Source organism: Rhinatrema bivittatum, chromosome 13 (genome assembly GCF_901001135.1).
Source record: "Rhinatrema bivittatum chromosome 13, aRhiBiv1.1, whole genome shotgun sequence".
NCBI lineage: Eukaryota > Metazoa > Chordata > Amphibia > Gymnophiona > Rhinatrematidae > Rhinatrema > Rhinatrema bivittatum.
This window is the reverse complement of record NC_042627.1, coordinates 77,964,075-77,985,775: the sequence shown is the minus strand read 5'-3', so window position 1 is coordinate 77,985,775 and position 21,701 is coordinate 77,964,075. Positions and strand designations below refer to the sequence as shown.

Sequence of the window (21,701 nt, the reverse complement as noted above, 5' to 3'; positions counted from 1 at the left end):
ACTCGTTTCTCATAGGGGTCTCTGTTACTTTAATAGTAGTCATCCATGAAAAACATTTTTTAGTTTTTGATTTTTTTCTTCCAAAAAGTTATTTATTTATTTAAAGACTTTTATATACTGAAGATCATGTACTGGTACATATCGCTTCGGTTTACATATAACCAGATTGTTAATTACCATAGATATGGTGTACATAGAACAAAGATTAATAATCAGGAATCAATAAACAGTAAACATAATGCATATAACAATAAATAATAATAATAAAGAATAAATAAGAGGTAAACAGTAGGTGTAACTGTGTGGAAATAGAGAACTATTTAAATTATAATTATAAAAACGGGTCCTTATCCACCCTGGAAAGGTCCCAGATAACCGGACATGGCCATGTTTCGGACAGCAGTCCCTGCTTCCGGGGGAAAAAGCGGAAACCGATTCAGACAGCCATCTCCTATGTGGCTCAGCAAATCATCTGCTTACAGCGGATTTTCTCCGTGCCAATCCGGGTTGAACTTCAGCCCGAGCTTCGCCCCCCGCCCGGTGCTGTGAACGCGGACGCCACGGCGCGACGGTCTGTGAAGCGGGAAAGCAGCGCCTTACCCCGCCTGCGCGCTGAGACCACAGCGTTTGCCCTGCGTGAGGCGGTGGAGTGCGCATGCCTAGAGTCGCCGTCGACGTCGTCCTTTCCCCCCCCCCCCCCCGCGGCGTTGCGTGCGCGATGACGGAGAGCAGCCTCGTTGTGGATCCGGCGTGCGTCTCTTGGTGAGGAGGCCCAGGCCTCGTTGCTTCCCGGAAAGATGGTGAAGCTGACGGCTGAGCTGATTGAGCAGGCGGCTCAGTACACGAACGCTGTGCGGGACCGCGAGCTCGATCTTCGAGGTGAGGTTCGCCCCCACGGGCACGCGACGCGGGGTAAGAGGTCGGGGACGGTTTCGGCTTCTGTGTGGTTGGAGGGAGGAGGCGGGCGTTACGATTGTGCTAAATGCACCGGAGAGAAGGAAGGCGGGAGGGGCACTAGGGAATAAGAAACCAGATGGAGGAGGCTAAAATGAGAGGAATATATAAACGACTGCAGAAGAAGACCAAACGGTCCATCCAGTCTGCCCTGCAAGCTTTCACGCTTTATTTTTTTTCATGCTTTTCTGTTACTCTTGTCCCTTTATATAACTTTTTGGTTCTATTTCCCTTCCACCCGCGCCAGCATCTAAGTGAAGTATCTAGCTAATTTGGTTTGGGGTAGTAATACGGTAAAAAAGCAAGCTACTCCCACGCTTGTTTACCCAGCCTATGCAATTCAGTCCTTGTTGGTTGTTGTCTGGATATAAATAATGTTTTCTTCATTCCCCCTGCAGTTGAAACAGAGAGCAATGCTGGATATGCATTGAAAGTGAAGTATCAGGCTTATGTGGTTTGGGGTAGTAACCGCTGTAACAAGCAAGCTACTCCCCTGCTTTTATGTGGATGCAAATCCTTTTTTCCACATTTCCTCTTGCCCTTGAAGCATAGAGCAATGTTGGAGTCTCATTAACCGTGTGTATGTTTATTGAATAGGGATATTAATCTCCAGGTAGTAGCAGTCATTCCCGCAAGAATGACTGCCAAAGCAAAATAGTCGAAAAGAGAGAAAATTATTTAAGCTTGATAAGTTTTAACACTTACACATTCATTTTTAAGCACATTTTCTTATTTTGGGGTTATTGTATGGAATAAGCATATACAGTGAGAACGACCTGCATCTCTGCAAGCAAATGGATTCTGTGTAAGAAGCGTAGAACATATGTCAAGCGTGTAAAGGATGGTGAGGGTGGGAGAAGGATATCAATGGAATTAAGAATATAAGAAATTGCCATGCTGGGTCAGGCCATCAAGCTCAGCATCCTGTTTCCAACAGAGGCCAAACCAGTCCACAAGAACCTGGCAAGTACCCAAAAACTAAGAAGATCCCATGCTACTGATGCAATTAATAGCAGTGACTATTCCCCTAAGTCAGCTTGATTAATAGTTAATGGATTTCTCCAAGAACTTATCCAAACCTGTTTTAAACCCAGCTACATTAACTGCACTAACCACATCTGCTGGCAACAAATTCCAGAGCTTAATTGTGCATTGAGTGAAAACATTTTCTTCAGGTGATTAAAGGATGGCCGGGGTGACAGAAGGATATCAATGGAATTGACTTGTCATCCTCCATACAAATATGGGGAGAAGCTGGAGAAAAGGACAAAATGAGTCTCCTTTTAGGCAAAAGTACAGAAAAGATGTCTGGCATGAGCAGCGAGCTGACAAGAAAAAAGCTGGAAAGCTGTTGCTCAAACTGCTACCATTTGTGCACATAAAAGTTTCAAATCTGCAGGCTCTAATGTTGGAGGCAGGCTTGGATATTGTAGCCATCAAAGAGACCTGGTTCAGTGAGTCTCATGAATAGGATACAGCCATCCCGGGTTATAACCTGTTGAAGAAAGAGGACAAAAAAGGAGACATGATATCTTAGTTACTGAAATGCAGTGGATGTGGGGGAAGGAAGAAGTGCTGTCTTAAATATGATGGTATTTCCATTTACACTGGTATGATCCACAGGCCTCCAATTCAGACAAAAACAAAGACATTCAAAAGGTAGGTAAGAAGGGGGAAGTGTTGCTCAGATATTATGTGCCTGATAAGGATTGTAGTATCCCTGCAGCAGAATCTGTAGGGAGATTGTGGATGCCTTTCAAGAGGCTCTGGTTAGATAACTGGTGATGGAACCCACAAGGGAGGGAACAATACTTTCACAGAGAGTGTATCTAATGTGCAGGTAGGTGCCCACCTGTGCACCAGTGATCATCAAACAGGTTTGATAGAGAGGCTAAGATGGAGAAAAGTCTCACAGATTGGTCATGGATGTCAGAAATACAGACTTTGTTAAAATGAGGGAGTACCTTGAGAAGGAGCTAGAAGGCTGGTGGGAGATAGGAGAAGTGGAACAAAAGTGAGCTAAATTAAAAGGAGCTATAACAAAGCAGCAAATCTTTATGTAAGAAAAGTGAATAAAAGTAAGGAAATTGTATGGTTCTCTAAACAGGTGGCTGAAAAAATAAAAGGCAAAAAGTTCAGTGTTCAGAATGTATAAAGGAACATAAAGAGGCTCCCAGAAAATAATATCTGCTGAAGCTGAAAGACAAGCTAAAGGAGTAGCAGCCTAATGGTTGGAGCAGCAGAATATGAACCAGGGTTCAAATCCCACTGCTGCTCCTTGTGACTTTTGGGCAAGTCACTTCACCCTCCGTTGCCTCAGGTAAAAACTTAGATTGTAAGTCCTTTGGCGATAGGGAAATACCTACAGTACCTGAATGTAGTCCGCTTTGAAGTGTTGAAAAGCGGATTATAAATCAAATAAGCTTGAATGGAGAAAAGTATCGCCAAAGAGGTAAAGCTAGATAGATGACAAAACACTTTTCAAATGAAGAAAGACCAGGACTGGTATTGTAAGATTGAAAGGAGACGAGGAAAAAGCAGACCTTGGGGAAGGACCGTTGCTGGTCGGTAAGAGCGAGGATGGGAGTGCGCTAGGTACCAGTCCATTTACAGAAGAGTTTTTGCATAGAACTAGCAAAACTGAAAGGTGCCAGGGCCAGATGAGATCCATCCCAAGATACTGAAGGAGCTCAGAGATGCTGGTGGGTCCTGCTGAAAGACCTGTTCAACAGATCATTGGTGCCACAAGATTGGAGAAGAGAGGGAGTGGCCCCACTTCATAAAAGTGGTAGCAGGGAGGAGCCTGGAAACTACAAGCCGGTTAGCCTTACTTCAGTAGTGGAAAAACTAAAAGATGCTCCTGAAGGAAAGGTTAGTGAACTATCTGCAAGGCAGTTGGTTGAATGATCTGTGACAATATGGGTTTTACCAGAGGAAAATGTCAAACAAATCTGACTTTTTTGATTTGTGTAACAAGAGAATTAGATCAAGGACGAGTACTTGATGTGATTTATCTGGATTTCGGCAAAACTTATGATGCTGTTCTGCATAGGAGGCTCAGGAAAAAATAGCAAAGCCTGGGAATGGGTCCCAAGGTGGCAGTATGGATCACAAATTGGTGGACTGACAAACAGCAAGTTGTCATAAATGGAAACTGCACTGAGGAGGGAAATATGTGCCTCTGGGATCAATTCTGTTCAGTATGTTTGTGAGTGATTATTGTGGAAAGATTAGAAGGAAAAGTTTTTTTTTTTTTTTTTTTTTGTGGATGACACTAAGATCTGCAACAGAATGGACACCCCTGAAAGAACAGAGGACGAGACATGATCTAAGAATTTTGAGTAGCGGTCAAAGGTTTGGCAGTTGAGTTTCAATGCTAAGAAGTTTGGAGTCATGCATTTGGGGTGCAGAAATCCAAAGGAGCTGTTCCTAATGGAGGGTGAAAGTCTGATGCGCACTACAGGAACAAAAATTAGCAGCTAAGAACCAATTTTCCTCTTTGCCATGATTTTGGTTTATAAAATCATGAATATAAATCAAATACCCTTTCAAATAACACTAGGCCTAGGGGACATTCCATGAAACTAGTGACTGGAAGACTTAAAAATTTTCCACTATAAAGCAATGGAATCTTGCCAGAGGGTGGGCCAGGTTCCTGAAGAAAAAGCCCATAAACAGTTATTGGCCGGGCGGGCTTGGGAAAGCCAACGAGATACAAGAAATGGATTGTACCTGTGACCCCCAACGGGATGCTGGGCTGAGGGGACCTTGGTCTGACCCGGCATGGCTCTTCTTATGTGCTTAAAAAAGGGATAATTGTATAGTCAGTCCTGTCCCAGTTACTTAGGGTATCGGAACAGGGTTTGTATTCAAACGTATCCCTGGGTTCTTTACTAGTTTTGTGCTCTGAGCCCCAGACTCATCCTGTTCTATGTAAACAACTGTCTCGATAAATGTTGTTGTTTTGTAGTAAGTACAGTGCATCACTTACATCCTTAATTTCCTTCTATAGGGTATAAAATTCCAGTTATTGAAAACTTGGGAGCCACACTAGACCAGTTTGATACTATTGATTTCTCTGATAACGAAATCAGAAAGTTGGATGGATTTCCTTTGTTGAAAAGACTTAAAACATTATTAATGAACAATAACAGAATATGGTAAGTAATGTGTGCTGTTTCTCCACACGTCGTGCAAACACAGTCTTCAAAAATGTCTATAACTGCTTAGATGCATGGGATGGTGACTGTTGAGGACTCTGCAGTGCTGGGGGCACTGAGCCAAGCAGTGCATGTAATTTGGCAAGCACAGCCGTGGGACTGGAGGGGAGGTATTGAGATGGGTGCCCTCGGACCGGCACGTAGGAGAAGAGGATGCTGGGATCGGGCTTTGCTTTCAGGCGCATGTATGTTGCAAAGAACCACATAGGGGACAGCTGGAGATAGAAAGGCGTAGAGGGCCGGTAGAAGGGATGAGTGCTGTTCTAGCTGAGTAGTGGAACATTGATCAGGGTGGGCTGCTGGAGCAGCAAATATTCTTCCTTGAATTCTTAACAAGTAAACAACTTTGTGCAATACTAGCACATGAAATGCACAAAGAGAGAAAATCAACATGTAAATTAAAACCAAAGAAACGTACAAAACCAAACCAGTCTAAGCCAAAAATCCCCTAAAACAAACTCTGAAATACCTAATTAACAGGAGATGCATCAAACTGCGGTAGGGCTCTAATGCATGGTATAATATCGCATGATTATGTGATATTTAGCATGGCCTTGACCAGATTCCCTCCCCTATCACAACGCACTACTTTGCATGAGATTTGCATGCATGAATATTGCAAAGCATCTCGTGAATAGTTAATGATATAAATGAACACGGTTGACTTAGAAAGTTGTCAGCCGCGTTAATTTACCGAGAGCTCCCGAGGAAACTGGAATCTAATGCGGGAGTCTTGAGACCCTGATGTGGGTCCCGAGGCTTCAGCATTAGATTTAAAGGGCCATCCTAACCTAAAACAAAGCCCCCCCCCCCCCCCCCAAAAAAAATGTAGAGTCATGTGCGGGGGTATAAACTTGACTCCACTGCTCACCACAGGGCTGCAATTTGAGGTGGTTCTGACAACCAAAGATTAAAAAAAAAAAAAAAAAAAAATGTGGTCTTGCAAGCTCACTCCCCCCAGTCTCCAAGAAGGCCATGATGGCCAAATTTCCCTCCCCAGCACCCCCACTCAAAAAACAAAAATGTGGCGTTCATTCCCCAACCCCCAAAATCCATAAAAGACCTTGTTAGTCTACAATGGACCTCCTGACCCTCCAAATATGAAAAAAGCTTTGATCTCTCCCCAAACCTCCTAAAGAATGACGAAAGGGTCTGGGGCACAGGCAGTGCTATATTTCAGTTGGGAGTGGTGCTGCCAGTGCATTTTGTCCCTGGCAGGTAAGTCCTGGAGGAATTTTCTTTTCCAATCCTGGTCCCAATAACTTAGACTGCAGAGCACCTTGGTGTCTCCCCCTAGAGGTAAACAACGCTCAGGTATTAGGATGCAGCTCGGATTCGCCTTGCTTATTCAACTTGCTCTTGATGCGTTCCTTACTTTGATTTGGGATCATTTCTGGGGGGCTTTTTTCTCTGTTCTATCAATTTTCTAATATCCTTTTTTAAAATGTTAGTCGTATAGGTGAGGGAATTGAGCAGGTCCTGCCACACCTTCAGGAACTGATCCTCACAAGCAATAGCATTGTGGAGTTGGTAAGTGCTTGGTTTTGTTGTTTTACTACTGGCACACAGTTATAAATGCTTGGAAATACGTGTTTACTGTTGAATTTTAATTTTGTTTCATGATTTTAGTGTTCTTGATGGAACAGGTTTATTTAAAAAAAAAAGTTTGCATGTTATTCCATAAGGAAATGAAGGGGCTGGGGAAGCATTGATTTTATATTTAATGCTGCTGGCCTGCCCCTGGGAACACCCTTTTTCTCAGTGGCAGCAAGTGCACATGTGTTCTCGGCAGGTAGACGTGGCTGGGCAATGTATGAATCGGGTTTCCAAACAGGCAAGTGTGTGTTTATGCAGGTAAAACGTATAGAAAAATGCTGTCTGTCTGAGAATGATTTTCATTAGATTTTGTATTCAGTTAAGGGACAGTTTTTGGTGGGATGCAGTGTATACACTAAGGCCATTAAATATCCCAAAAAGACAGTGTGACACAGAATGACCAACACATACATAGCAAATTTGTTCTATATTACGTAAATGGACTGCCATCTAATATCCATTTTCTACTATTGGATTGCTCACGGGGGAGGGTCCATTAAATGCTTGGAAATACTTGTTTACTGTTGTAATTTCTTTAATGCCCCTGCGGCTTGTTCTCTATCCTTCTATGCTTCTCTCTCATTCTCCCCTCCCAAGTTCCTTTGCCCTGTTATAATGTAATTTTCTGCTCTGCTGTTAATATGTGAACCGGTGTGATGTCCCCACTAACGCCGGTATATAAAAGTTTTAAATAAATGGTTATATATAGGAAGTTTAATTTTCTTCAGAGATAGCAAGATCACTGTCAAAACATGAAACTGCTTTGATGAAAAATGAAATTGCTTGTTTTTATATGTACAATATAATTGTTTTCTGGTTAATCGTTAATTTGTTGCCTTTTACTCAGGGTGATCTGGATCCTCTGGCGACGATTAAATCTTTGACATATTTAAGGTATACAATCAGTACTTATTAAATATCGGAACTCCCATGTTTCCCTTTTCTTGGTGGGGGCGGGATGGAGTGGTAGAGCAGAAGTGCGTGGTCTTTTGAAGACTCGTGAAAATCCCCTCTCATACGTTAGATCACGGCGGATAGCACTCGAAGGCTAAGTTTATTCATTAATGGGCTTCTCGCTCAGTTCCCTTGCCATGTTAGATTACCTGAGGAGCTCTTGGCAGTCTGCATCCACCATCGATGGATGATATGCTTCTGGAAATGGCCCCTATTCTTCATATTCCTGCTTCCTTTTGTGTCATTTCCTTTCCTATTCAGAAGCTACCTGCTTAAATGAAAGTTTGGGCAGTCGTCCGGATAATTTATCTGGCTAAAACTTGCCCAGATAAGTTAGGGGGGTTCCAGGGGCATGACTGGGATGGAGCTGAGTTATGTTATCTCCCATTTTCACTCTGGTCATCCTGTAGAGCTGTCCTAAAGTTATCTGGCGACATGGAGAATAATTGCCTGTATTATATGCAGGCTAAGTTACTTGCACAGCAGCTGAATATGAAGCCCCTAACTTTTTTTTTCTCAGTTATGTTAGTTGCATGCAGAGATGTAACTTCATTTCTCTGCATTAGAGAGCCACAAAATAGCTTAGCGTTTTTTCATTGTCGGGAAAAGGATAATTGTGATTGTGTGCTTCCAAAATAGTTAGTGTAGCTGGAGAGGAATAATGAATCTGACTTCTTAAAACTGAACTTCATGAAGGGGGAAACCTTTATTTTGTTCTGCAGCATTTTGAGGAACCCAGTAATGAACAAAAAGCATTACCGCCTGTATGTAATCCATAAAGTACCACAAGTTCGTGTGCTGGATTTTCAGAAAGTGAAGCTAAAGGTGAGTTTCTCAGTCTCTGTCTGGAGCCCATCTTTTTTTTTTTTTTTAAAGATCTTTGTAATATTTTTAGAAGTAGTGTGTCCCTTTACTTGATAGCTGAAGGTATGGTTCATGTTTTTAATGTTTAATATTTCTAGAATACTGTTACCTGAGAAAAGTGTGACAGCTACCAGGTGGGCATGTCCTCTAATTACCTGCATGCAAAGCCTGAAGCCCTTCTAACCCTACGTACCACTGGGCCAGCCTTAAAGATGTTTTTTCTCTTGTATAATATGTGCTTTGCATTTAGTATTCTTGAAATAGTAACATAGTGGATAATGGCTGGCCCATCCAGGCTGTCCGTCTGTCCTTGCTGCCAAGCGTATAATCCCAGCTACCAACCCTGGGCCATGTCTAGAGATCGCTTCCTATCCAAGTTGGTTTTTCAGCTTCTTCCATTGTACTTCACTGTCCTGAATAGTTGAGCATGTAAAATTCCCCTTTTTAGTTCACACCCAATACTACTTCCAAGGTCCCTGTGGCCTTTCAAAATGGTACCGTCCACCTGAAACTTGTCATTGACCTGGTCAAGAGGAGAATAGCCCGACACAGACCCAGCTACAATATGCCTTGTGCTAGAAGAGAGGTGGCCAACTCTGTCCTCGAGCCACAAACAGGCCATCTTTTCAGGAGATCCACAATGAAGATGCATGCGATAGATTTGCATACAATGGAGATGGTGCATATAAATCTCTTTTATGCATATTCATTGTGGATCTGTTTGTGGCTCTTGAGGACTGGAGTTAGCCACCCTGTGCTAGGATTTCTGACAGACCTGTCTAACTGCTAAATAACTGTATCCTGACAGCCTGCTAGGCTATTCTGGCTATACAAGTGCCTGTGTTTCCAGTAGGACTTCTACTTGCAGCCTGCTCTCTCTCTTTAGCAACTAAAGATCCTCTGTGTTTATCTCTTGCCAATTTGAAGTCCAATAACTGCCACCTACTTTGAGAGGACATTGCATATATCTACCATCCTTCCCTGGAGCGGTCTCTCCCACCCCAAGACTCATTATGATCCCCGGTTCTAAAACTGTTTCCATTTAAAAAAAAAAAACGGGCCTCTTAAGCATCATGAATCCATTTCTATTTAAATGTCTGTCTTAGTGAGAGTTGCTTCAGTCCCTGAGGGCTACAAATAGGTTGGATTTTCAGGATGCCTCTGGTGAATGTGCATGAGTTACGTGCGTAAGGCCTCAATGGTATGCGCACATCTAATAGTGAAACCCTGCCCTCATACTGGAAGTGACTACTACTGTTTTCCTATCTCCCCGTTCATGGCTTTCCTCTTGGGCAGGGATGAACAGCTCCCGTTTTCAAGATATTCTCAATGAATGTGCATATGAAAGATGTATCCTGAAGGCCAGGCCTGTTTGTGGCTCTTGAGGCCACCCATGCTCTGGGGCAGTGGTTCTTAATCCAGTCCTTAACATACCCAGGCTTTCACGGTCAGCACAAGGAATAGACACGAGGGTTGCATATTCCTTGTAGAGATCGTACAAGCTTGGCTGGGGATGTCCCAAGGACGGAGTTGAAAACCCACTACCCTGGGGCAGGGGTGGGCAGTTTTAATCCTTAAGGGCCACCAACCCTAATGAATATGCATGAGAGACTTGCATACAATAGAGGCAGTGTGCATGCAAATCTTTCTTGCATATTCATTATGGATACCCTAAAAACCTGACTGGTTGATGGCTTTCAAGGACCGGAATTGTTTCTTTAAGGCAATGGATCTCAGCCCAGTTCTCATAACTTAACCGGTCAGGTTTTCAGGATATCCTCAATGAATATGCATGAGATTTGGATACAGCGGAGGCAGCGCATGCAAATCTCTCATATGTATATTCATTGTGGAAATCCTGAAAACCCGACTGATTAGGGGTGTCCCCAAAGACTGTTGAGAAGACTTGCTCTAGGATAAACATATTTAGGCCTTAAGACTCATCTCATTGGGCTTCTGATGCAGATGCTGTATCATTTTGGTAGCCCTTCTGTCTATGCTTTGGAGGATCAGCCTCCAGAACTGGATACAATACTATAGGTGATAGCTCACCAGCAACCTGTACAACACCATAATTGCTACTGGTTTTTGGCTACCAGTTATGCCTTTTCATATATACACTAGTGTCCCTCCAACTCTGTCCACTGCCTTATAGCATCCCAAAGTCTTTCCTGCTTTGTGTACTGCTCCTTCAGGGCTCTGCATCCCAAACACACAACTCTGAATTTGTAATGTTGCAATGTTTTTAATTTGATTTTTATATTCAAAGCAGATTACATTCAGGTACCATAGGTATTTTCCTATCCCTAACAGTTGACCACTTCTCAAGCTTTCTTAGATTGCTTCTCATACCATCTAGATAGACCCTCAGGTGTGTCCACGCTGTTGTAGGTCTTAGCAGCATCTACAAAAAGAAAAATTGTTTTTCTCCTAATCTCACCATAATATTGCTTATAGAGACTTTGGCCAGAATTCACCCACTCATCGCTATTTTTTCCCCATCTTTAGTTATTAGGAATTATGCTTGCACTGCAAAATTGGGAAAAATGTTTTACCTATTTGCTTTTAAAATCCAAATATTTAACACTTTCTATAAAGTAGATTTCTGCAGAAGTACCATGTGTATACTGATCAGTTATTTGCTTTATATTGGCTATCTTAAAGGGGATTACCAAATATCTTTGGTTTGTAACAAATGATTGTAATTCATATCGAAACTTGGTATCTTCAGTGTTTGAATTAAAGCATTGAGAATATGCCCTCGGTGACTGTATGCTTAATTGCTGGTTTAAAATGATTCTGAAAATTAGGTCACGTGAAAAAAGCAACCCCAGTTAAATCTGGAAGCCATTAAAATTGTATGTGAGTGTAACAGATGAATGCTTTTATTCAGTTTGTGGCAGTTAACCTTGAGTGAAGCACGATATATTTTTTGGACATGTCACTTGTCATTTTACAAGACAGAATGAACAGGATAGCAGTATGCCAATTTCTGCCTGTTTGAAGACTCTCTCCTGAAAACTTTGATATTCTCAATACCATCTTTTATGGATCAAAATAAGTTGAGTTGGTATATGAGAAACCTGTACTACTGTCACTTTTCATGCAGTGACTTTATAATACAGACTAAAATTTGATATCAAACTTTGTCTTGGTTCACTACAGACTTTTAGAATACTTTGTGAGGCTGGCCTGGTGACTTAGTGGCAGTGCTGCTGGGTGGGAAACCTGGGTTCACTTCCTGGATCTGGTTCCTGCTCATCAAGCTGGGGACACTGCAGAGGCATTGTTCACAACCCCAAGAGTGCAAATCTGTACTCGACAGCAGTATCTGTTGACTGCCTTCAGAATTGTGCCTGTGCTGGCTTCTAAAGGGAACAGTTATCCATACCTCTCTAATTGTCACATAATACCTTAGCATTGACCCCAAATGCACATGCAAGGTTAATCATGTGTACAGTCAAGGCCCACCTACACTAATGCAATTACCCCTACGCTGGCAGTAATCTGCCTGCAAGCTCTATCCCTTGGAGGTTTCCAGAGACCTCATACAACCCAGGGATCATGCAGTTCCTAGAAATGTATCTAATAAGCTAAAGCTTATTAACAAACACTGGCAACGGTGAACAGAAAAAAAGCTATAATTTGCAAACAGCCAAAATAACCAGGTTTCATATAGTTAACACTATCTAGATAAGTTTTACTATACTTGGTGCCTGGGAAGGTTCTGGTTAGGCTGTCCTCACAAAGACATGTAAAGTTGAGACAAGGCCTTAGCACAGAGTCTAGCCAAGACTGAGAATGTCTAGTGAATTCTTGGCTAATCCTTTCTAGAGCTGGCACTTATACAACCAGTGATAGCCCAAAGCAGTGCCTTCCTGACTAGCAACCATACAGAATATTGCATCCATACAGAATATTGCATCCATACATCCATACAGAATATTGCATGGAAGCTGTTTAGCTGCCATAAACAGCAGAACACAGCATGAGTGAGTTCAAAGGTTCCAGGGGGAACAGAGGTTTCAGTGCAAAAGAAAACTGGCACAAAGTTCCTCATTCCTCTAGAGATCTTACTTAAAAAAACTAATACCATTTTCCTGCTCAAAAAATCATTCAAAGCTGTATACATCCAGTAATGCACACAATTACAATAACACTAAATTAAAAATTAATCCCTCCCCCACTCAATAGAATGTCCATTACCCCTTTAAACAATCAGCAGTAATAATCACATCACAGTTCCCTCTCCTGCAATTCAAAATTATTCAATGTATAGCAAAAGGCAATTCTTCAGCCTTTTTTTGTTTTTCAAAATACCAGATGGTTCATTCCTGTTTGTACCCCAGATCAGTCCAGACAAGTGGTTTATGCATCCCTACCAGCAGATGGAGGCAGAGAACAAAAACATTTAGGCATTACTACATATCCAAGAGCACCACCTGCAGGCCCTCAGTATTTCTGTCTCCAGCAGATGGATGTCCCGCAAGTGTTATCCTTCTTACAGAGCGGGTTGGATAAGGGCTTGGCCTATAATTCCCTTTGGGTTCAGGTGGTGGCCTTAGGTTGCTTTTGAGGTAAAGTACAGGGAAGGACCCTGGCGGTCCATCTGGATGTAATGCGTTTCTCGAAAGGGGCTATGCATCTGCGGCTTCCGCTCTGGAAGGTTTGTCCGGCGAGGAACTTTAACTTGGTTCTTAAGCGTTCTGTAGGCTCCTCCTTTAAACCAGTTCGTTGGGCTACCTTGAAGGACTTGACCTTGAAGGTGGTTTTCCTGGTGGCGATTTGTTCCAGTAGAAGAATTTCGGAGCTACAAGCAAGGGGAATGGAACAACTCCCCTATGAGGAAAGACTAAAGAGGTTAGGACTTTTCAGCTTGGAGAAGAGACGACTGAGGGGGGATATGATAGAGGTGTTTAAAATCATGAGAGGTCTAGAACGGGTAGATGTGAATCGGTTATTTACTCTTTCGGATAATAGAAAGACTAGGGGGCACTCCATGAAGTTAGCATGGGGCACATTTAAAACTAATCAGAGAAAGTTCTTTTTTACTCAACGCACAATTAAACTCTGGAATTTGTTGCCAGAGGATGTGGTTAGTGCAGTTAGTATAGCTGTGTTTAAAAAAGAATTGGATAAGTTCTTGGAGGAGAAGTCCATTACCTGCTATTAAGTTCACTTAGAGAATAGCCACTGCCATTAGCAATGGTAACATGGAATAGACTTAGTGTTTGGGTACTTGCCAGGTTCTTATGGCCTGGATTGGCCACTGTTGGAAACAGGATGCTGGGCTTGATGGACCCTTGGTCTGACCCAGTATGGCATTTTCTTATGTTCTTATGTTATGTTCGTTTAGAGATCCATTTTTTATTTTTTTTAAGGATTTTGGAAGATGGGGTGTCATTGCATACGGTCCTTTCTGCCTAAAGTGGTTTCATCTTTTCATCTTAAGACTGTGGAGCTTCTGGCTTCTCCAAAGTTTGATTGCGCTACTCCTATGGCAAAGCAGCTGCACTTGTTGGATGTGCGGCGGATTCTTTTGTGCTATCTTAAGATCACAAATCTATTTCGGACGTTCAGTCATCTTTTTGTCTTGTTTAGTGGGCCAGAGAAGGGGCAGTAGGGCTTCCAAGGCTTTGATTGCAAGACGGTTGAGAGAGGCGATCAGTGCGGCTTACATCTGGAAGGGCCGGTCGATCCGGAAGGGTTGCGAGTGCATTCTGCTAGGGTGTAAGCAACGTCTTGGGTGGAGTGTTCAGTTCATTTCTCCGTAGGAGATTTGTCAAGCAGCCACATGGTCTTCTCTGCACACTTTCTCCAGACATTACCACCTGGATGTGCGGGCGCCGGAGGAGGCGACTTTTGGGGAAAGTGTGTTGCGTGCGGGTCTTTCCAGTTCCTGCTCCGTTTAGTGGAACTTGGGTACATCCCACATGTCTGGATTGATCTGGGGTACAAACAGGAAAGGAAAATGTGTTACCTAATAATTTTCATTCCTGCAGTACCACAGTCCAAAGACCCATCCCCTTCAATCGAAAGACTTCCTCGCTTCTGGACTTGATTTAGTAGTGAGAGTGTACCGAGAGATGTATATGTTTTGTTCTTGGTGTTCATCAAGGGGGTCCTAGTTCTAGGGGGCTCCAACTGTTTTCTCTGCTCGCCCATTGTTTGTTGGGGTGTGTTTAGCTTTTAATAGATCTTGGGTACAGATTAATACTGAGGGCCTGCAGGTGGCGCTCTCGGATATGTAGAAATGCCTAAACGTTTTTGTTCTCTGCCTCCATCTGCTGGTAGGGATGCATAAACCACTTGTCTGGACTGATCTGTGGTACTACAGGAACGGAAATTATCAGGTAAGAATAAATTTTCCTTTTCTTGCCTCAGGAAATCCATTCCTTAGTGGAGATGCCACAGTTGAAACACATTTCACCTTTCACCACCCTCAAAGAAGCTACTTGAACGAGTGCCCCCTCACTAAATCTTTTTGCAACAGTGGATGGACTACATAGGAGGAGGGCAAAGAGAGAATAAAACCTGGGATACTGTGAGTGAATGCACCACTAGGGAAAGTTTTTTAAAATAAATCCTAAAATAGAATTTCCCAGGTTTCTGTCATAACAAAACACATTGTGAGGTCTTGTACTTGCATAACACTTTAGAAACTTGGAGAATCATTTTTTTTTTATCCGGCCAAAATATTCTTCAGTGTGATTTTTCCAGTGGTGCTTCACTTTGTAAAAATGTGGCTCTTGCATGTGTGTTCAGTAACTTCAGGATCACTTTGTCCAAGCATCTCCTTAAATCTTTTCACCTTCTGCTGCAGCAGTGACAATAGCTTTCTTTCTCCAGCATTTGATGTTTAGTTGATTTATTAAGGGTCACAACAAAGGTGTTTTTCCCTAGGCACAAATGGGGAAAGGCCTTAAGGGAGCTCTATTTTAGCGTCACATAAACTAATAGTGGTGGAGACAGATTAGACTATGTTCTTAATGTTCTTGTTGACATTAACTTTGTGTGTGGTATCGCTGCAGGAGCGCCAGGAGGCAGCAAAAATGTTCAAGGGCAAACGGGGTGCACAACTTGCAAAGGATATTGCCAGGAGATCCAAAACGTAAGATACAGATACCCAACTTAAAACTGGAGATCCCTTCCAGAAACACCTGGTTAGAACAGCAGACGTAAAGGGAAACAATCGACAGCTGCCAGCATGCTGGTTAACATCTGGGGCAGAAGAGTCTGCAAATCTATTACACCTGCATTAAGTGACACGGAGATCTCATACAACCTAGGGATCATTCGGTTTCTAGAAATGCAAAAAATACTGGTATCAGTCATGGGCACAGAGCTAACAAACTAAAGTTTATTAATAAACAGTGGGAGCAGTGAACAGAAAAAAAAATATGAAGTGAATTCTTCTTTTCTCCTGCCAGAAGTAAATACCAGCATGTCTGGCCAGCTGTTCACTTCTAGTAAGGTGTTTCTGGAGGAGAGATTTCTTTCTTGTATCAGTTTGTTAACAAAGATAAGATACTACACTGGTTTGAATAAAACACTTTCAGAGTTCATCTTTGAAAGTTGAGAAGCATATGAATCATATGGGCTTGTTAGGCTTATTCATTTTTTTGTTTTGTTTTTCTAGTTTCAACCCAGGTGTTGGATTACCCATAGAGAAAAAGAGAGTCGGGCCCTCTGCAAGCGATGTTGAAGCCATTAGGGTAATATCAGGAAAGCTGAATGCAATTTATTTTAAAAGGATTATGTTCAAGTTTTGCTTGTGTAAAACTGTGGTGATTAGATTATGGGGTATGTCGCTTATGCTAGGACATCATGAGCGATTAGCTATGTATGGCGATGCTTTTTTGGGATTTAATAAAACATGCAAATGACAGTTTACAACTAATGTGGATATTTTGGGGCACCTCCTTTTTTGCTGACTCTACTTTTTCTTTTTTTTGACCCAGCAGTGATACTTTAAAACGGGGGAATCTGCTAAAACGACCCCTAGAATCTTTTTTTTTTCCCCTTATTTTATACTTCTTGCCCCCCCTTCCTTTAGTCCAGTTATTGCACCAGGTCGGCTTCTGCAATCCTGCAGTCATAGGCCCTAAATCTGGTCAGTAGGTGCCGGCCATGGCATCCCTGGAAGACCTGAGCCAGGCACAGCATTGCCACCGAGAATTAAAGGACTTGATTGACTTCTTTGGTTTCCAGTTATAAAATGTGGCTGGGGGGCATGGTTTCCATAATTAATAAGAGCCTGTTAGTCATACACAAAGTTGAGTTTTTAATCCGAATTCCTTTAAATGTCAGAATAACAAAAAATGTAACCTGAATTCTTTTTAAGTTCATTGTTAGTGTGCCTTAGTCTTAATTTATCATTATACCATCCCTGATGGTATCTTAATTACTCAAATAATCCTTGATCAGTATTTAAGAAGTACACCTTTTATCGGTTAAAATTCATACTAGGAAGATCCTTTTAAATTCTTGAGACTACTTCCCTATAACCGATTTATTCCTTGGAAATTTCATACATTGCCCATCATAGAATGGAATTGGAGACTGCTGAGGGGGGGGGGAAGATATGATAGAGGTCTATAAAATGAATGGAGTGGAACAAGTAAATGCAAATCGGTGGTTTACTCTTTCGAAAAAGTACAAAAACTAGGGGAGACACAATGAAGTTACTAGGTGATATATTAAATACAAATTGGAGAAAATATTGTTTTACTCAATGCATAATTAAACTCCGGAATTCATTGACAGAGGATATGGTGAAAGATGTTAGAGCAGCTGGGTTTAAAAACGTTTTAGACAAATTTCTGGAAGAAAAGTCCATAAACCATTATTCTGACTCTGGGGCAGCTACTGCATTTAACTTTTTTTTTAAATGACTTAACCAACATTCTTGCTACAGCTTGATAAGTCCTTCTTTAAAAAAACCAAAACAAAAAAAAAAAACATACTGTAGTGGCCAGTGTTTCAGAGAGAAACTGGCCATTTAGAATAGTGCTATGGCTGATAACATTGAGGAGTGTTTGCTGCATTGGCTTCTATAGTAAAATAAGTCTTCTGTTTTTTGGGCTGAGGTTTTAGAGCTGCTTTATTTGATTTTTAAAATGAATCTACATTTTGGGAGATGATTAGATATTTCTACTTTTTAACGGTGAGTATGCTGTTCTCTTTCTAGATTGCTATTGCTAATGCTTCCACCCTGGCAGAAGTGGAGAGACTAAAGGGCTTACTGCAGTCTGGCCAGATCCCTGGCAGAGAACGCAAACCAGGTCAGAATTTCCAAGCCCCTTTCATGGTCACCGCTTGCAGTTTCTGCTGTTTTTATTTATACTTTCAATTTAATTAGATGGTCTATCAGGAAGATGTCTTGCATGCAAAATCAAGTAGAGCAAATACAAGCAGCAAATAAAACACAAAACTGATCAAATAAACCAGCCAATGACTCATCAGATTAACATTCTGGATAACAAACCTAACCATGACAAGTAATAGACAAACATAAAACTTACATTGTATTCCAGATACTGCAGTATATCGTAATCCATTATACGTGATTAGATGTAAACCCTTTTAGATTGATAAGTGGTATAGAAAGTTAGAAACAATAAATAAAGCCATGCTGCCTTGGATCATTTATTTACCAGAGGTATAATTACACAAAATCTCCAGTTAGCCATTTAACTCTGTTCTAGTTACTAAACTTTAAATATGTAGAACCACCACTTATACAATTAAAACATTTCTATAGGCTGCTGACAAATTCAAGGTCCAAATTTATTTTTGAGGGAATTTTTGATAGCTCTTTGCAAATAAGAGCCAGTGATGTATAAACCTCATTCTTTAATTGTTAAACGATCATAGTTCATTAAATGGATAAAAGGGTATGGAATGGCCCCCTTACAAGGAAAGGCTAAAGAAGTTAGGGCTGTTCAGCTTGGAGAAAAGACGGATGTGGGAAATGCAGTTAGCGTACCTGTTAAAAAAAAAAAAAAAAAAAAGGTTTGGACAAGTTACTGGAGAAGTCAAACTGTTATTGAGCAAGTAGGCTTTAAGAAAAAGCCATTACTTATCACTCTGCGATAGCAGCATGGGATCTATTTACTGTTTGGGATCCTGCCAGGTACTTGTGACCTGGATTGACCACTGTTGTGGGCCAGAGAAGGGCAGTAAGGCTTCCAAGGCCTCGATTGCAAGATGCTTGAGGGAGGCGATGAGTGCAGCTTACATCTGTAAGGGCCGGTCAGTCCTGGAAGGGATGCGGGCGCATTCTGCTAGGGCGGAGTGTCCGTTCATATCTCCGCAGGACCTGGTCTTCTCTGCACATTTTCTCCAGACATTACCACCTGGATATGCGGGTGCTAGAGGAGCCAACTCTCGTGGTCCCACCCTGTTTAGGGAAGCTTTTGTATACCGCAGGAGTCTGGACTGATCGGGTATGTGCAGGGAAAGGAAAATTTGTTCTTACCTGATGATGAGCTTTGTTCCTGTAGTACCACAGATCAATCCAGAGACCCATCCCCTTCAATCGAAAGATTTCCTCTTCTGGACATGGTTGAAGCCGTGTACTTTCATGTGCAGAGTAATGACAGTGTACGGAGATATATATAGAGAGAGAGGGATTGATTGCTGGTGTTTTTCAAGGGGGCTCCAACTGCTTCTCTGCTTGCCCATTGTTTGTTGGGGCTTGTTAGTTTATTAGTCAGTTTGGTCATCTTGGCTTGGGTACAGGGACTGCAGGTGGCACTCTCAGTTATGTAGCAGTGCATCGAAGTTTTGTTTCTCTGCCTCCATCTGCTGGTAGGGAAGCAAAACCCACTGGTCTGGACTGATCTGGGGGACTACAGGAAGGACAATTAGCAGGTAAGAGCCAGTTTTCCTTCGATGCCAGTTCAGAGTAGGTTATAGGTGTAAGCAGTCCACTAGAAAATTACAGGTGTGATGGCGTAAAGTTATTTTTGTTTCTCTTTACTTTTTGCTGTATTTCGTTTTGTTGCTATCATAGCATGTAAGTTATCTGTAAACCGATACGATGTGCAAACGGCTGTCGGTATATAAAATCTTTAAATAAATAAATAAATGTATATCGGATTAGGCTTCTTCTGGAAGGAGGAAACGGTGCAGCTTCCCAGGTTCAGTGCCAGTTAGCAAACGCTGATAGAAAGAGGCGCATCTTTATCTTTTATCTTTAGTATTTGTCTGCTGCTCTCCACTGTAGCCCAAAGCTTGTTCTGCCAGATTGACTCCAACTTCTGCTGCACTTTCTCTCCAGGGCCCACAGAGCAAGAGGAGGAAATGGAAGAAGACACAGTCCCCAATGGGTCTTGAGATGTAATTTTAGGATGCTCTTCATTTTAAAGTCCTGTTGTATATTGATGTTAATCCTGCATTGACTCTGCATATGGGAAATCTTGAAGTACAGACTTGGTGGTGTCCTTACAACAGTCAGTTTGTTTTTTGTACTGTAAATTTGGAAATCAATAAACTTGTTACATTTTTTTTCTTTATTTAATGAATGCTAGGGTTTAGTCCTCCAGCTTTTATTGTATCACAGCCTGCTTTGTGCCACTTGTTTTCCATCTTCCTGTGATGGATCTGAAACATATGAGGCTAAACGCAACACAAGCTAGCCAATTGCTGCAGAGAGATCCAGGACTGTGGTAACGGCTGGTGCTGAACAGAATGGATCTGGTGTGTAGCATTAGTAAAAACAAAATCCACTAATGTGCTAGTTCAGCATTTAACTTCTATCCCTGCAAACCCTCCAAGCTAAACCTCTGATAGTCTGCTGGATATTTTCTGAGGTGAGCCATCAGACCAGAACCAGTGCATTTCATAAGGTCACGAGCAGGGAGTGAAAAACCAGCTGGTGAGTATACCTGGTCAGGGACTGGGTAAAATGTGATTTTTGTGGGCTGGTCTATGCCTCAGCCTGTAGCACAGCAAGTTTTGGCTGAAAAGCAGGTGCACCGCAGCCAACATTGGCCCTCGGGCCAGCAAGCGTTTGTGAGCCACTGGGGCATGCTGTCAAAGGTAAGGGGAACGAGTTTAGCTGGAGGCTCGATCACATGGGAGTACAGGAATAGAAACCAAGCAACTTGTTTACACAAAATGCCTTTTCAGGGTAGAAACCCTGTACTCTTATATCACAGGTTGCTTTCTTGAAGTACTGCATCCTGGTAAATTCAGGAACAAAGGAGAGAGAAACTGCAAGGCTGGGCCCTTCAGAACTTTGGCTATTTCATTTTCTGATTTGTATTCCACTTTTCTGCACTTCCAAGTGGATTATGTTCAGGTAGCTTAAATATTTCCCTATCCCCAGACGTTTGTACCTGAGGAACAGGCAAACATACTAGTCACTGAGCAGGGATGGTATAAAACCACCTCACAACCCAAAGTGGGCCAAAACTCTCAGTCCAAACATGGGCTGCTGCAATAAACCTAAGTAGAAAATGAGCAAGGGGTACTCTGGGCCTGTTTTTCTAAGGTGCACCCATCCACATCTCCTGTGTCCATAATGCAGTATATTGAGGTGCTGTGCTAAAAAGAACAAGCTAGTGCTCACTTGAGCATCCCTAGTGCCTCCTTGGCATTGGGTGCCTGGTAGAGGTGGTTAAGGAACTGGATGCTCCTAAATTGAGTGTCTGCTGTACAGACTTATTTTTGCCTGGTGCTGCTTCATGTGGTTCCTCCTACTTCTTATAGCTTGAGCCGCATGAAGACTTAACACCAGTTCCATGGTGCACAGTGCTGTTTGGCATTGGGTTTTAATAGCTAATAGTCCCATCTGCATTGCATTTACAGGCCTCCATTGTATGCAAATCTATCATATGCCTGTTCATTGTGGATATCCTGAAGCCCTGCCCTGTTGCTGGTAGTGGAGGACTGGCGCAATCTTGGAGTTCTCAGTGCCTTAATAGTGTTTTTTGTTTTTTTTTATGGGCTTAAGGTACTACTGCGATTTCCCCAATTTGCATCCATGCTCGGTACTTCTCGCAATGTATGAGCTGTAATAATGGGGCGTGGAGGGGCGGTTACGCCCCGCCTACTCCTCCCAATCGGCCTGCCGCCCAGATGACGTGGGGGCGGGGCTTTTAACGC

At 42.3% G+C, this 21,701-nt stretch overlaps 1 protein-coding gene across 2 annotated transcripts; it reads left to right on the top strand.

Moving 5' to 3' along the window:
• The first annotated feature begins 692 nt into the window (after positions 1–692).
• SNRPA1 (small nuclear ribonucleoprotein polypeptide A') lies at positions 693–20,107 on the top strand. Of its 2 annotated transcripts, none has more exons than XM_029575013.1 (9): positions 693–912; positions 4,967–5,114; positions 6,626–6,704; positions 7,618–7,664; positions 8,447–8,549; positions 15,620–15,699; positions 16,228–16,303; positions 17,779–17,872; positions 19,873–20,107. In XM_029575013.1, the coding sequence occupies exons 1-9, from the start codon at positions 798–800 to the stop codon at positions 19,926–19,928; spliced, it is 798 nt and encodes a 265-aa protein (XP_029430873.1). In that variant the 5' UTR covers positions 693–797; the 3' UTR covers positions 19,929–20,107. The 2 variants fall into 2 exon arrangements, with proteins under 2 accessions (XP_029430873.1, XP_029430874.1); XM_029575014.1 differs by having other exon boundaries at positions 698–879.
• The last annotated feature ends 1,594 nt before the right edge of the window (positions 20,108–21,701 follow it).

Coding starts and splice junctions, on each gene's coding strand:
- SNRPA1 (XM_029575013.1), top strand. CDS start 798: ATGGTGAAGCTGACGGCTGAGCTGATTGAGCAGGCGGCTCAGTACACG. Junction 6,705..7,617: donor GCAATAGCATTGTGGAGTTG/GTAAGTGCTTGG, acceptor CCTTTTACTCAG/GGTGATCTGGATCCTCTGGC. Junction 7,665..8,446: donor AAATCTTTGACATATTTAAG/GTATACAATCAG, acceptor TTTGTTCTGCAG/CATTTTGAGGAACCCAGTAA.